The sequence below is a fragment of the Euwallacea similis genome, chromosome 4, assembly GCF_039881205.1.
Source record: "Euwallacea similis isolate ESF13 chromosome 4, ESF131.1, whole genome shotgun sequence".
Taxonomy (NCBI): domain Eukaryota; kingdom Metazoa; phylum Arthropoda; class Insecta; order Coleoptera; family Curculionidae; genus Euwallacea; species Euwallacea similis.
The window spans coordinates 7749645-7763163 of record NC_089612.1 but is presented as its reverse complement, the minus strand read 5'-3'; the positions used below and the strand labels follow the sequence as shown (position 1 = coordinate 7763163).

The 13519-nt window shown below is 32.9% G+C and overlaps 1 protein-coding gene across 38 annotated transcripts in view; it reads right to left on the bottom strand.

The window, feature by feature from the left end:
* Dscam1 (Down syndrome cell adhesion molecule 1) overlaps nucleotides 1–13519 on the bottom strand; it is a 120137-nt gene that overhangs the window by 94201 nt on the left and 12417 nt on the right. For 23 of the 38 annotated variants that reach the window (XM_066388655.1, XM_066388644.1, XM_066388647.1 and 20 more), the window contains exons 4-5: nucleotides 4635–4796; nucleotides 4277–4444 (exon numbers count right to left, since the gene is read on the bottom strand). The exons of 3 other annotated variants lie outside the window; for them this stretch is intronic. In XM_066388655.1, the coding sequence (XP_066244752.1) occupies nucleotides 4277–4444; nucleotides 4635–4796 (330 nt within the window). Of the gene's footprint in view, nucleotides 1–4276; nucleotides 4445–4634; nucleotides 4797–6814; nucleotides 6974–8410; nucleotides 8573–13519 lie in introns of all 38 variants that reach the window. 12 more of the 38 variants (XM_066388668.1, XM_066388667.1, XM_066388670.1 and 9 more) reach the window with 4 other exon arrangements.

The following is a 13519-nucleotide window of genomic DNA, read 5'->3' as shown; positions in this document are numbered from 1 at the left end:
ACTCAGCTACATCTAATCATACATGAGTATGAATCCAACTCTTTTTTTTTAGCTAATATACACTGCGTTTCAAATGTTTTTTGTTTTCTATCTATATTTGCAAATTCCAAACTGTTCTAGAGCACTTTTTACCAACAAGCATTGAATGGTCCAATGAACGTGTTTGAAATGCCCTTAAGCCCTTTTTTAAGATTTATTAAAATAGTTACCTTGGAGATTTCATTTCTTGACATTAGTTATAAAGTGATACTTTATATTTTTCTCCACAAAAACTTAAATGTTCTTTTGAACTTGAAATTACTAGGGGTAACATAATAAATAAACCCTTCATTTTTCATAGAGTAAAAGAGGCAAATGAAAAGTTGCCCTGAGGATGCTGTAACATTTTGCGAAACGTCTTCAGCTCTTTTATAACTGATGTTGCAATTTTTATTCATCCTTTTCTCAACTAGATATCCACAAATTTCATGAATAAAGCATGTTTTAAGGAGGCATTAAAACCCTTTCATTTACAGCTTCGTATCATCTTTATTCAAAATTTTTAATACACAACTCATCAGTTGAATTTTAATCCTTCTTTTTTTTTTCCTGACAACCACTTTTATTATTTTCTGGTAATTTTAATAAGGTTGTCGCAAGGAACTAAAAATGGGAGGAAAATATAGCAAATCGTACTCCCTTTCTTAGTGTCTCTCCTCAGCAGGACATGAGCGTAAAATTATCGAAAATTATAAACTCATTTTCTTTGCACTTTGCACTTTCATAAAAGGAGAGTTTTGAATGTTTGAAATATTTCAGTTCATTACGTCATTGCTAGAGCAACCGAAAAAAATTGTTGCGACGATCACGCTAGTGCAAATTACCGCTGTAATTCGCCAGGGATTGGCTCAGCGTAACAATGAGAAACAATAGATCTAATGTGTAATATACCAGTTGAAAATTATCGATCAACTATAGGGCAATATGCACGAGTGCTATAGTACACTAGTGTTTTTTTTATCTCTGATTGCATGAGTACATATCGATCTAGAATTATTTAGAATTTTCTATATCCGAGTTATATTCAGAGGAGAATTTCATGGACCAAATGCTATGGATTTGATTGATAGAAATTTAATGGCGCCAAAACTTGATGACTTGCTGACAATTATTACTCAATAATGAAATACCCGATATTTGGTAAAGAAAATGTGGTGAATGAAATTCTCACTTATAAGCCGACTAGTATCTGAATTGTTTCCGAAAATTTATTTGAGAATAGAAATTTGTCTAAAATTTTCCTAAAAAATTCGTGTTGGAAATGGAATAACACCGTACTAAGTTAAGTATGCGCTTGTTGTTCGGTAAAACAAATTTACATTTTTTAATTATCGCTTTACAAATGTTACAAAAATTATCACATAAACTGCTACACTTGGACAGGCGTAGTGAAAATTTATCATCAAATGATGAAAAAAAAATGAATATAGCTTTTAGATAAGTGCATCATAGGACTATCATCTAGTAGTGTCTGAAGTTGCATATGTTGAGCAAGAAAGTATAATTAGCGGGCCTCTTAATTTTGAAATTGATATTTGATAAGGAATTCACTTGATGTTTGAAAAAGGAATACTAGATTTTAATTAATAAAATACTTTCCAAGAAATCATTGCACCCCCCACTCCTAAATTGAAAGATTGGGTTCCACTTTCACAAGTTTCTCGCTCGTTACTACGAAAATATTAAAACCGCCTTATACAGGGTGTTCTTTAATGTAGTGCTACTATTTCAGGGTGTGATTCCTCAGGTAATTTTATGAAAGAAACTTCATATTAATATAGGTTCGCAACGACCCGAATTTTTAGCTACAGGGTGTTGAATTTTTATTTTCAAAGCGTTATTTTTAAATTTCTCAGAGAGACCTTTAGATATTACTTTTAATTTTGGCGTGTGTTAATCGGATATAAAACTCCTTATTTCAATACGAAAAGTAATTCTATTGCTCAACCAGTGGCGTCGTTGCATACATGTCTTCTCATATTATTTACGAAAAGTCGTACTCCACTGACATTTTTTCGCGGCAATATTTTTTCTGATTACTTTGGTCAATTCTACATGAAAAAGGTCTCTTACGTTTTTCGCATTAGACGAACCGTTTTTGACTAAAACAATAAAAATCGTCTTAATTTGTTTAAGACTTTATTATAAGTTACTATTTTATTTTAAATTTGATATATTTTATAGTTTATTATAATGTTGGATACCCATCCAAATCATCTGCTATGCCTCATCCCAAACGAAGCGATAACCAATATACATAAAACCCTCAACTTGAGGGATGTTCTGGTTTGACCGTGAGAACCATTAGGTAAAAATATTCTCGAGTACTCTTAGCACACCGTGACTCTGTCGCCACTCACCAGTCCTTATCAGTAATCTGGCCCTTCGCAGAATCACATGTGTTAAGACGTTAATTGCAAAAACCTTTTAAGGTCTGTTTTTTCTCATTCAATCTAAAAATCCTAAGTTTGTGGGAATCTACCAAATCTGTGTTCTGATTGGTCAACTAGAACAAAATGGGCTGAAACCAAATTCAGCTCATTTTCCCTGCTTCCTTTTTTTGGGCAGATTTAGAGTGGAACTCTAGGCATAAACTAAAATCCGACCTTCCTCCAAATTCATACTTGAGATTCTAACGCACATAATACCATAAAAGTTATCATACATTTTTAAATATAGACTTGTTGACGTTTACGGTAGTGTTTTTCTCGACCATCGTCCTGATTTGTCGTGGTGGTATCCACGTACAAAAGAATATCTGGTGTCAGAAGTTTTTCCCTTAAGACTCCAACAATAAGAGACTTTTTTCATGTAGAATTGAACAGCCTAATCATAAAACATTTCCGCGAATAAATGTCGGTGGCGTATCACTTTTTTTATAGGAACACTCTGTATATGGAAATAACTATGAAAAGTGGGCATTTTTAACGATATCACGAGAATGTATGTCTTTTTGACTCAACCTCGATTTAGAAGAATCAATAAATTTTTTAAGTTACCCTGACCTCAATGACAAGTAGAATATTCCTCTCAAAAAGGACATAAATGCTGAATAATTATTGAAAACGTACAAATCGAAATTTGAGCTGACGGTCATATGAAAAGCTAAACTTTTCAACTTAGATTCCTTAGAACAGCTTTAAAATAAGTCGGCACCTTACGGTTTCTTTTGCAGCTGTATGAAGAAGGCGACAGGTCAGCCAAAGTCCCAATCCCCATGTTTAGGTATCAAATGCGATATAAAGCGATTAAATAGAATAATGAACGTGAAATCGATACGATTAGCTTCTAACAAGCTTAATTGAAAATTAAATTAGTAGGCCTGTTACTAGGCCTGACCAATTTGACTTACTCGATTAACACGGTTAAAAAGGTGTCTCATAAATTGCTCCTGCACTCACGGACCTTACTTTTATTTTATTATTATATCAGTATCTTGCAGGGCTTTGTCTATTTTTGTCTTACACTTGAGGCGTCAAAACCTTCCATAAATACCCAATTGAAAAAATAACCAAATTGTTAAAAGGAAGACTCAACACCTCCTTTGATGGTGTCATAAAATTTTTAAATTCAGGTTAAAAATAAATGGAATTTTATTCGAACACTCTTTCAATTAGGGAAAGCAGCTAGACTTACAAAAGAGAAGTTAAAACTTAATGTTTGGACTAAACCGCCATGTCTGTTTACTTGGGCGAGACAACGTGAATTAGTGAAGACAAATATCTGAAAGTTTCGACTTCCAAAGTTTGGTTTTGTATTTTTAGAATCGAAACACGAGTTTTAGGTGAAATTTATTGATGAGTTTACCGACCAGAACGGAGACGTTGAAGCTGAATAGTTTCCTACGAAAAGTTGCAAGTTCGATGAAAAATCAGAAAGAAACGCTGGATTTCTTGTAAGTTATTGACCGGAAATATAAAAGCCGCCTCTTAGGGTATAATCATACCGGAAGTGCTTGCACAAAGCGGAATTTAATGGCACGCAATACTACTCATAATGATCAATTAAAATTGGACCATGACCCCACAGGTTTTTATCATTCAAAAGAAAAAAATTTATATAAAATAAGAATCAATAAAAGGGGCACCAAGCCAGATGTGAATGGTAAATGCTTATTTTCTAGACCCTACTTGCTTCTATGAAAATTAAAAAATGCGTACACATCAGTTACTACTATGGTTCGAAACACCTGGACTCCTGATAAAACTAAAATTAGCCTCATTGTTACAATAAGTACCATAATTGGTATTGTCGCTGTATTTGTACGTTTGACCATTGTCCGAGATCCAGGAATCAATCATGACGAAATCGGCCACAAACGACGGTATCTTGCACTTCATTAAGGCCGCGTTTCCTCGAATAACGTATTCATTTTCGGCTTCGGTGACATAAAATTGTGACACCACTGGAAGTAAAATTATTATTCCAATTAGACTGAATTATGGCTTAAAACCACAACAGCAACTTTTAAAAACTGCCTTAACTACAAAGGCGTTATAAATTCACGTCATTGAAGGGTTCGGACATCTGGCTACGATGGAATCGGCTTACAGGTAAAACACGAAAGTTGTGTCTAAACCAGGTTACCATATTACCATAATTGTCAGATAATTTGTAAATTTTGCCGCCATCATCAATCCAGGAGTCAACAGAGACGAAATCAGCAACGAATGATGGAATTGAGCATTTCAAAACTGCTGTATTTCCTCTGATTACGTATTCCGCTAAGATTTCAGCGTTGTAGAATTGGTTTACCACTGAAATGGGAATTAACTCGTTTATCAATGGTGAAAAAAAAGATTTTTATCTACACTTTTTGTTTCTCGAATTTAAGCATGAAATCAGGGCTGCTTGAAAAGTTACGAGGATGTTAAATTAGGACAATGTTGCGTAATTTGCAGCTACATTTTAAAATTTAGTAAATCCCGATCATCTTTTTCTAGAAAATATCGAATTTTTCTAAAAACGTTTTATTTTTGTGCATGGTGCTATCAGACTTAAAACGTGAGTTGAGTTCTTCGGAAACCACCATTATTGTAAACACGGTCCTCGTTTCTTTTTATCGGAGTTTGAGCCTGTTTCTTACTATAAATTTAGCGATAAATTAACGGTTTTATTAATTTTTAGGCAGGATTTTTATTATTCATCTCTGGAAAAACAGCTATAGTAACACGACTTAATTCTTCATTTCCACTTACTTCACGTAATCCAGATGCCAGTGACCTGGACCTGGATTACTAAAAGTTCTCCCTTTATTTTTCTTGAAGGTTTCCAACAACAAAGTGTTAATTTATTTAATTGGGCATATAATAAAAAATGCTGCCAGCAAAATCTCGAAAACTATTGAGTTTTAGGAAAATGACATAAAATAAATTGGAAATGAGAAATTGATTAAAGACATTTTTCATTATGCAACACTGAAAATTAGCACTTCTCAGAGTGTTAAAACTGCTAAAGATACATCTTCTTCGTAAAGTCACGAGAAAATGCACATTCCCTGTAAGCGCAAAATGCCACTTTCCAGACTCCTAATAAAATTCAGAATCTAATAATGAAAAGTAACGTTCATTACACTTCCGAAGTGCATTTTCCCGTACTCTCACGACTTCCCGTGTTTGATTTCTGATATGGGATCTGATATGGAAAATTATAACACACGGGAAAATGCAGTTTTTTAGCCTCGTAATGAAATATTCTACTTCAGTTTCTGAAATGTAAATATAAAGATAATAATTTAGAATAATAAAAATTTCGGCCAACTTTTCGCCTTTCCCATTTCTTCTTTAAATTTTAGCAATATTTGGCATTCCCCTCGACAAGCCCACTTTAGTGTTCAACCGATTGGCAAATATGGGTACAGCAAACACGCTCATTTTTGCGAATTAAATAATAATCATTAAAACCTCATGTAGTCAAGCGGAAATTGTTTTGAAATAAATTCCCTTTAAAAGTGCATAAATAGTCATATGCCCATATACCGGGTGTACCAGATCATAGTGCAAGTCTCGGTACAAATATTTTTGCACATAAACTACGTGTTTACATGTTAATTTCCAGAACGGAAACAATGAGTTTACGACTAGCGGGCGTTGTTAAATTTTTACGGCCCATCGCTTACGGCAACGGAGCATAAAGTTACAATCGCGTTCGTCGCTTTTGCCAACAGGCCATAAAGTAAAAATTACGCCCGCTGATTTTGTAATTATTTAATTAAACAAATTTGATATTAAAATCATTGAAAAAATGTAGCCCCGTTTTCAAAGAGCCCTAGAGTTTAAACAAAAGGCTTTTAGACAAAAGCGAAAAATTCGTACATACCTGTTAATTTTATTAAAAGAATTTATGGTGGAAATATTTGTTTAGTAATTTGAAAAATAGAATTACATCCTGATTTAATAATTTAAAATAGGAGTAGAGTATATGAGATCAAAGAGATACGTATTGGTAAAATTTCGTTAAACATTATTCGAAAATGGCGTGAAAAAATATTTTCTAAATTTTATTTTTCGGAATTTTCTTATTGGTTGTTATTTCCTCTAGCTAGTCATTTCAGAAATCTGCCAATTTTGTTTATCAATTATTTACGAATAACAGTTTCCACAGTACAGGTGGTACCTTCTCTTACTCTCTTTTTAATTTGAAACCTCTTGAACACTATATATTCACGTAGGTTTTGAAAAATGTCATTATTATTATTTAAGTGGAAAGAAATAACATCTGGAACTACCGTTGCATCGCCCAAATCAACGGTGGAAACTTTTTAAGTATCAATTACCATAATTGCTGCCATACGTATACTCAATGTTTTCTCCCACCCAGGCCTCAACCCGAACAAAATCAGACACAAAGGAGGGGATGTTGCATTTGAGTACTGCTGTATTCCCACGAATTACATACTCTGACACGACTTCTGCTTCATAATACTGGTTAACAACTAGAAAAGCAATGTCTCAATTAAAACTCGCAAAAACTCCTTCATCAAACTCTTGAAGATCCTCAACTACATGATTACAATAAAAATCTTTAACTTTAAAATTACCGAAATTACTATCATTCAAAGAATATTCATTGCCATCGCTGTTGGTCCAGGAAACGACCTGCACGAAATCGGATACAAACGAGGGAATGGAGCATTTGAGAACTGCACTATTTCCTCGTATTACGTATTCATTGTTGACTTCGGTTTGGAAAAACTGCTGGACAACTGGAACGATGTATGAGAAATTTGCATTTGCAACTTATACAGGATGACCACGAGAAATATTCACATTTTTAAAAATGCAGAACAATGTTAATTTTTGAAAATAAATTATTAAACTTGTCAAAAATGTTTGCGGGGATACGCCATTCACTTCGCATAGAAAAAATGAGCCCATTTTCATTTAAATGGAACTGTTAATCGACAAAATTGCAGATATGGGGCAGTGGAAAATCCGAGACAGCTCCACGAGAGACCTCTTCATTCACCTCGTGTAATTGTATGGGGTGGAATATCCAGAAAACATGTTATTGGTCCCCTTTTTTAGAGGGTGGAGTGGCGGTAACAGTCACCTCGTATCGGTATGTGGAAATGATCCACGCTTTCTTCTTCCCAGAACTGCAGAGGCTAAATTTGGCAAAGGACATATGGTTTAAGCAAGACTGCTTACACAACAAAGATTTTGATAAATCTGCTGCAGACCTCAAGTCATGTAATTTCAAGATTTGGAGATGTATCCTGGCCTCCGCATTCTCCTGACTTTAACATGTGTGATTTTTTTTGTGGGGGCATTTGAAAGAGAAAGTTTATCAACATAATTTCCATACTTTGAATTATGTTTTGGCGATTCATAGAAACGTGGCATTGATCATCGAGGAGACACTGGAACAAGTGTGGAGGAGCTTCCTGGACAGAATCGAAAATTGTATCAGGGAAGGCGGACGTCATCTTCCTGAGCTCATTTTTTTTACGTGAAAAAAATGGCGTATCTCCAAAAACATGTTAGATAAGTTTAATTTTTTTTTTTAATTAACATCGTTCAGCTTTTTTAAAAATATAAATGTTTCTCGTGGTCGCATTATAATTAACAAAAACTCTTGTAGAGACGGTGAACGAAATGGTAAGAGATTTATGTACCATCAGGAGTAGAGGAAATATAAAAGTCCTCATTCTGATCAGTGTGCCACGATTCTACGGACACAAAATCAGCCACAAATGAAGGAATCTGGCACTTCATTATGGCTGCATTGCCCCTGATGGCAAACTCCTTTATGACGTCTATGTCGTAGTACTGAGTTACAACTGAAAAAACGTTTCCCAATGTCAAAGCTCTTGTATCGACCAAAAATGTATACTTCTAAATGGATTTAAACCAATTTGTCTTTCTTTTACCCTCAGGGCCATCCAGAAAGAAATTTTCATTCTGGTCGGTGTGCCAAGACACAACTTGCACGAAATCAGCTACAAAAGAGGGAATCTCGCATTTTAAAATGGCTGCATTGCCTCGGATCGCATACTGCTTGTTCACATCAATGTCGTAGAACTGAGTTACGACTATAAATAATAAATAATAATAATGCAATCCGATATTATTTCAGTGGAAATATTATACAATCTCGTTCAACTGTAAAGATGCGATAACATGCATGTGCGTGTATCGATTAAAACCAGCAGTGCGTCGTTGGTCGATAGATTTATGTCTGTGGTTATTAAACCCTCCCCTAAATAAAGTGAAACCATCAAGGAAGTTCTTATAATAATGTTATGGCAGCTGGATTTTCGTAGTAATTTCGACTACAAAACAGCGAGTCATTATTCATTATTAAAGTTCACGTTTAACCTAAATATACAACTGGTAGTATAATTAATGTATTATAATTAATTGATAATCTTAAGATAGGCGTGTTTCTAGCTCAAAAATCAGGAAGATCGTGAACATAATCATTCCCAAGCCCTGAGAAAAATATGTCAACATATTATTGTGCCCATAATTAGTAAGCAAAACGACGAAAGGGGATTTAAAGTGAAATTAAGCAAGAACAATTAAGCCACATGGGGGACAGTGAGATCTATTTTATTCCAATTAAAATAATTTAATTTATTGTCATTCTTAAATATGATAGTAATTAAATTTCCCGTTGACATATTAAATCTAGATAAAAATTAACCACTTTAAATCAAGGAAGGCTTAGAAAACCCTACATAAATAAGTTTAACCTAGCTATTCCTCGTAAACCGAATTATACAAGGTGTCTCTGAACATAGTAACACAAATTCCACCACGTATTCTAGGTCTCAAAATATGACAAAAACTTCATATGAACATTTATCGAAAAACACTTCATTTTCGATGAACAGGGCTTGAAACGTTGGTTCGTCAGGATGGTTTTTTTATTAATATTGAAACGTTTCGAGATAAATTAATGACATTTTTTACTTTATCATAACGTTTTGTGCTCGTTCTGAAGCTCTAACAAGAAATTATCACATTTTTCAAGAGGCAGGTGATACAGGAGGATAGTGCTTAAAAAATGTCTAAACTTTTTTGTAATTAACTTTATTGATGATTTTATAGGAAAAAATATTAAATTTGAACATTTTTACGTAAAAAGGTTCTCTTGTAGAAAGTCACAAACTCCAACGTTTTTCGAGAAAATGGAGATTTAACAAATCGGTGAATATTATGTTTCATTAAATAAACATCAGATTTAAAACCCAGTTGATTTTGAGATGAAACAAAAAATTATTTTTGACATTTCCGTTCATGATAGCATTTATTAATGAAGTCTGGTGGTTTTTTAATTACAATTGTTGTTAAAGAACATGAAAAAAGGGGTTTTTAATCTGATGATAATTTAATAAAATCCACTGATTTGTTAAATCCCAATTTTCTCGAAAACCGTTTGAGATTTCGACTTTCAAACTTTTTCTGTAAAAATCTTCGAGTTTAATAATTTTCTTATAAAATCGTCAATACAGTTAAGTACAAAAAGGTTTAGGCACTTTTTAAGCACTACCTCCCTGTATTACCCGCCCTTGGAAAAATGTGGCAATTTCTTCATAGACTCAAAAAAAGCACTCAACAAGTTATAACAAAGTACAAAATTTCATTAATTTATTTCGAAACCTTTCGAAAATATTAATAAAAAATCATGCTCAGGAACCTATGTTTATTTGAAGTTCTCGTCATAGTCTGGGAACTGGAATATGTAGTTGAATTTATGACACTATGTTCAGAGACACCTTATATACAAGGTGATCTGAATTAATTGAAAAGTTACGTATCGGTTAAAATACGGCAAAGTTGCGTAATCTTGAGCCCAATAAAATGTAGCTTTAAAATTCGCATATTCCAGCTAGCTCCAATATATTCGAAATTTTTCAAAAAACTTTTATTCTTTCTAAAGCTTTTTTTGATCAAACAGTTTTCTCATCAATCACCTTTTTTAATATAGTCTTGGATTTTCTTAAACAAATTCTTGTTATTTTGAACTCAGTGACAAATAACCGTTTAAGTTTTTTTGAGTTTTTAAATTAGATGTTGGCCTGGTATTCTCGTAAACACTGCCTGCTGAAATTAATCAATTTTTGTTTTGTCGTATGTAATTAATGTACCCATAATTTTAAGATAAAAAAGTCTTTAATCAGTTTTGGTGAATATGCCGGTACTGCTTGCTGCGTCATATCCGCAACCTATTAATTTCAGGGAATATGGTCCTGATTTCGACATTTTTATTTTAAAATTGCCCTTCACATGGTTCAGACGAGAGAATAATGACTGCCCATTCAAGTAGAAAACTAGTGGTCAAGAATATATCGCTCTGATTTGAAAATTGCTATATTGGTAAATAACTGAAATTCATTTGGTAAGTCGAAATCAATTGTAATGATACATACTACTCAGAACAGGTTATTTCAAAGTTTAATTTAAAAAAAACAATTAAAATTCAATAACCTCCTGTACTTTCTATTTTTAATACTCCGTTGAATAAAATATCCACTTAAGGGACATAAGGAGAAAATTTGTTGTTTAAAAACTTTGAATTTGCAAATTAAACGTTAACTTTTTTAATTCAGGTCCAAAAAAACTTTGGTAAAGTATCTGTTACTCTTAATTATCTTAACAAATCCATGCAAAAATTATCATATTTATACATATATAATAATTACCTTCCTGGATTCGTGGATCGGAAATATTATTAATTAAAATTACCAATACTTCGGAATGTTCGCTTGCTATTAAAAAAAAAATCGAAAAGTCATTTATTGAAATCCAAATTACGCAATTTTCGCCTAATTCAACCATTATCCGACATTTCAAATGACCCGTGCTTAAAATCGAAAAACGTTCACTCTGTATGTAAACAGTAAATCCGAGTTTTAATCGCCACTTAAAATTTAACGTCTTTATTTAAAAAATAACTTAGATTCCCTTACACCTATTATAACATGTATACTCTCGCATTACATGAGATGTACCTTGATACGTTCTTGAATTAAAAAAACATATCATAAATTAGTTTCAAAGTACTTCAAAGAAAAATCATGGCTCAATCAGAATAAACAGTTTTTTACTATGCCTTCAACCATAAATATTAACCTATGGTCGAACCTGCCTACTCAGAAATTCTTAATTTACTATATGACTGAACCTAATTCAATCAATTAGATCAGGATCATTAAACCTAGGCAGAAAATTAAGTCGCTTTTTTTAAACAATAAACAACATTGTCATGCTAAATCTGCTAAAATAAAACCACTTGCCAACCGTCTTTTTAATCTGAGCTATGTTAAATCAATAGCTGAGTGAGTCATGCTCTTTTCTCGAATCTACAGAAGCATTCAATAAATTGGAATAGTGATGAACTCAGAATTTAGAGACAGCCGAAAAAACTGCACCTACTTCCTCACAGATCTGATCATAAATTTTGTTTTATTTCTGTCGAAAGTTAAAAATTTTGTAGTTAAGTTAACGAAGTCAAAATACCATTAAAACAAACCTCAAATAAATACTTAACAAATCGATAAAACGCATATAAAACTTTAATGTCAGTCAGCTCAACATATCGCTGATGAACACTGCACATAAAATAAAATTTCAGTTTCAGTTGGCGTTGTGATGGTTCAATACAATTTATGTCTATTAACAGTATGGGAATACAAAAATCCTGAAAAATACCCATTTGACATAAAAATCCTTGTAACTGGAAGCAACTCAGTTAGACATAAAACTGAGGCCTAAACCGCAATTTTAGAACAAACAAAAGTAAAACTGAAAGCACTGAACAAACGCGAAATTCCATTAAATGTGTAGAAGTTTTCAGGCTTGTTTAAATATTTAGTCTGACAGGACGACTTTCGGTTTTATCGGATGCTTTGTCTAGACAAGTGAGAAGTAGGAATTTGACACACCACTGGATATAGAATAGTAATGAATAGTAGAACTAGAATAACACAAGAAATCCATCAGATTTGCCATTTAAAGTGTATGCCAATTTGCTTTCAGAACTTTTGTCTTCAATATATGTCAAATCTGGACCACCATCAGGCCCTGTATTCAAATAGTGTAAATATATTGTAAATTTTAGCAAGTCCTTCTATTCTCTTAGTCTACTGAAAAAAAGTGCAAAAATTTTTATTTGACAAACGTAGCTAATGACATACTTGACATTTAATGTGCTCAAATATAGGCGTAACCCAACTAAACAAAGAAAAGCGCTCATTATACTAGGGTTATAAATGTCAGCAAACAATAACAGATACGGTTCTTTTCCGTGTTCATCGAAATTTACGGAGAACTCCAGAGTTATAATCAGTGGTTTTGAGGTCTCGTTTGAAGCTTTCCACAGTTATTTGCCGAAGTCAAAATTGGGTACTTTTGGCACGAATTCTAGTCAAATATTGAGGTCAAGTTACTTATTATTTATAATCATTATATGACTGTTTTGACAGGGACATCGGCCGAATCTATGGAAGCCATCGAAGCGGGCAAAAAAAAGAAATTGTTAATTAAACTTTAATTATTATTTAATTACTCCTAATAGGATTATAAGCAATTTTCAAAATTGGTAAAAGTAAGTTTTCACTAAAAAAAGTTTATCGAAATTTCCGTAACCATTCTATAACTTATTCTGAAAATATCAATTTCCTGTTAAAACAACATAAATCTAAACACCCACTAATGCATTATAGATGGTTATAAATATGAAAAATCATATCGATTTTATGTCTCATCTAGTGTAGGAAGACGCTAAACACCTACAACATTTCACTTTCAACCTATAAAAATGGGCGAAAATAGAGACTATTTGAATTTCACTCCATTCGCATGGGAAAAATTCAAATTTGTTTTTAAAATTTACACTTTTCAGAAATATACGGCAATTTATGTGCAATTTTAGTGAATACCCGTTAACCAACAATGTTGCTTACCATAAAGAAGATTGTACCTATCTATACAATAACGGCTGAAAAAATAATATGCTAAAATGTATTATTGAA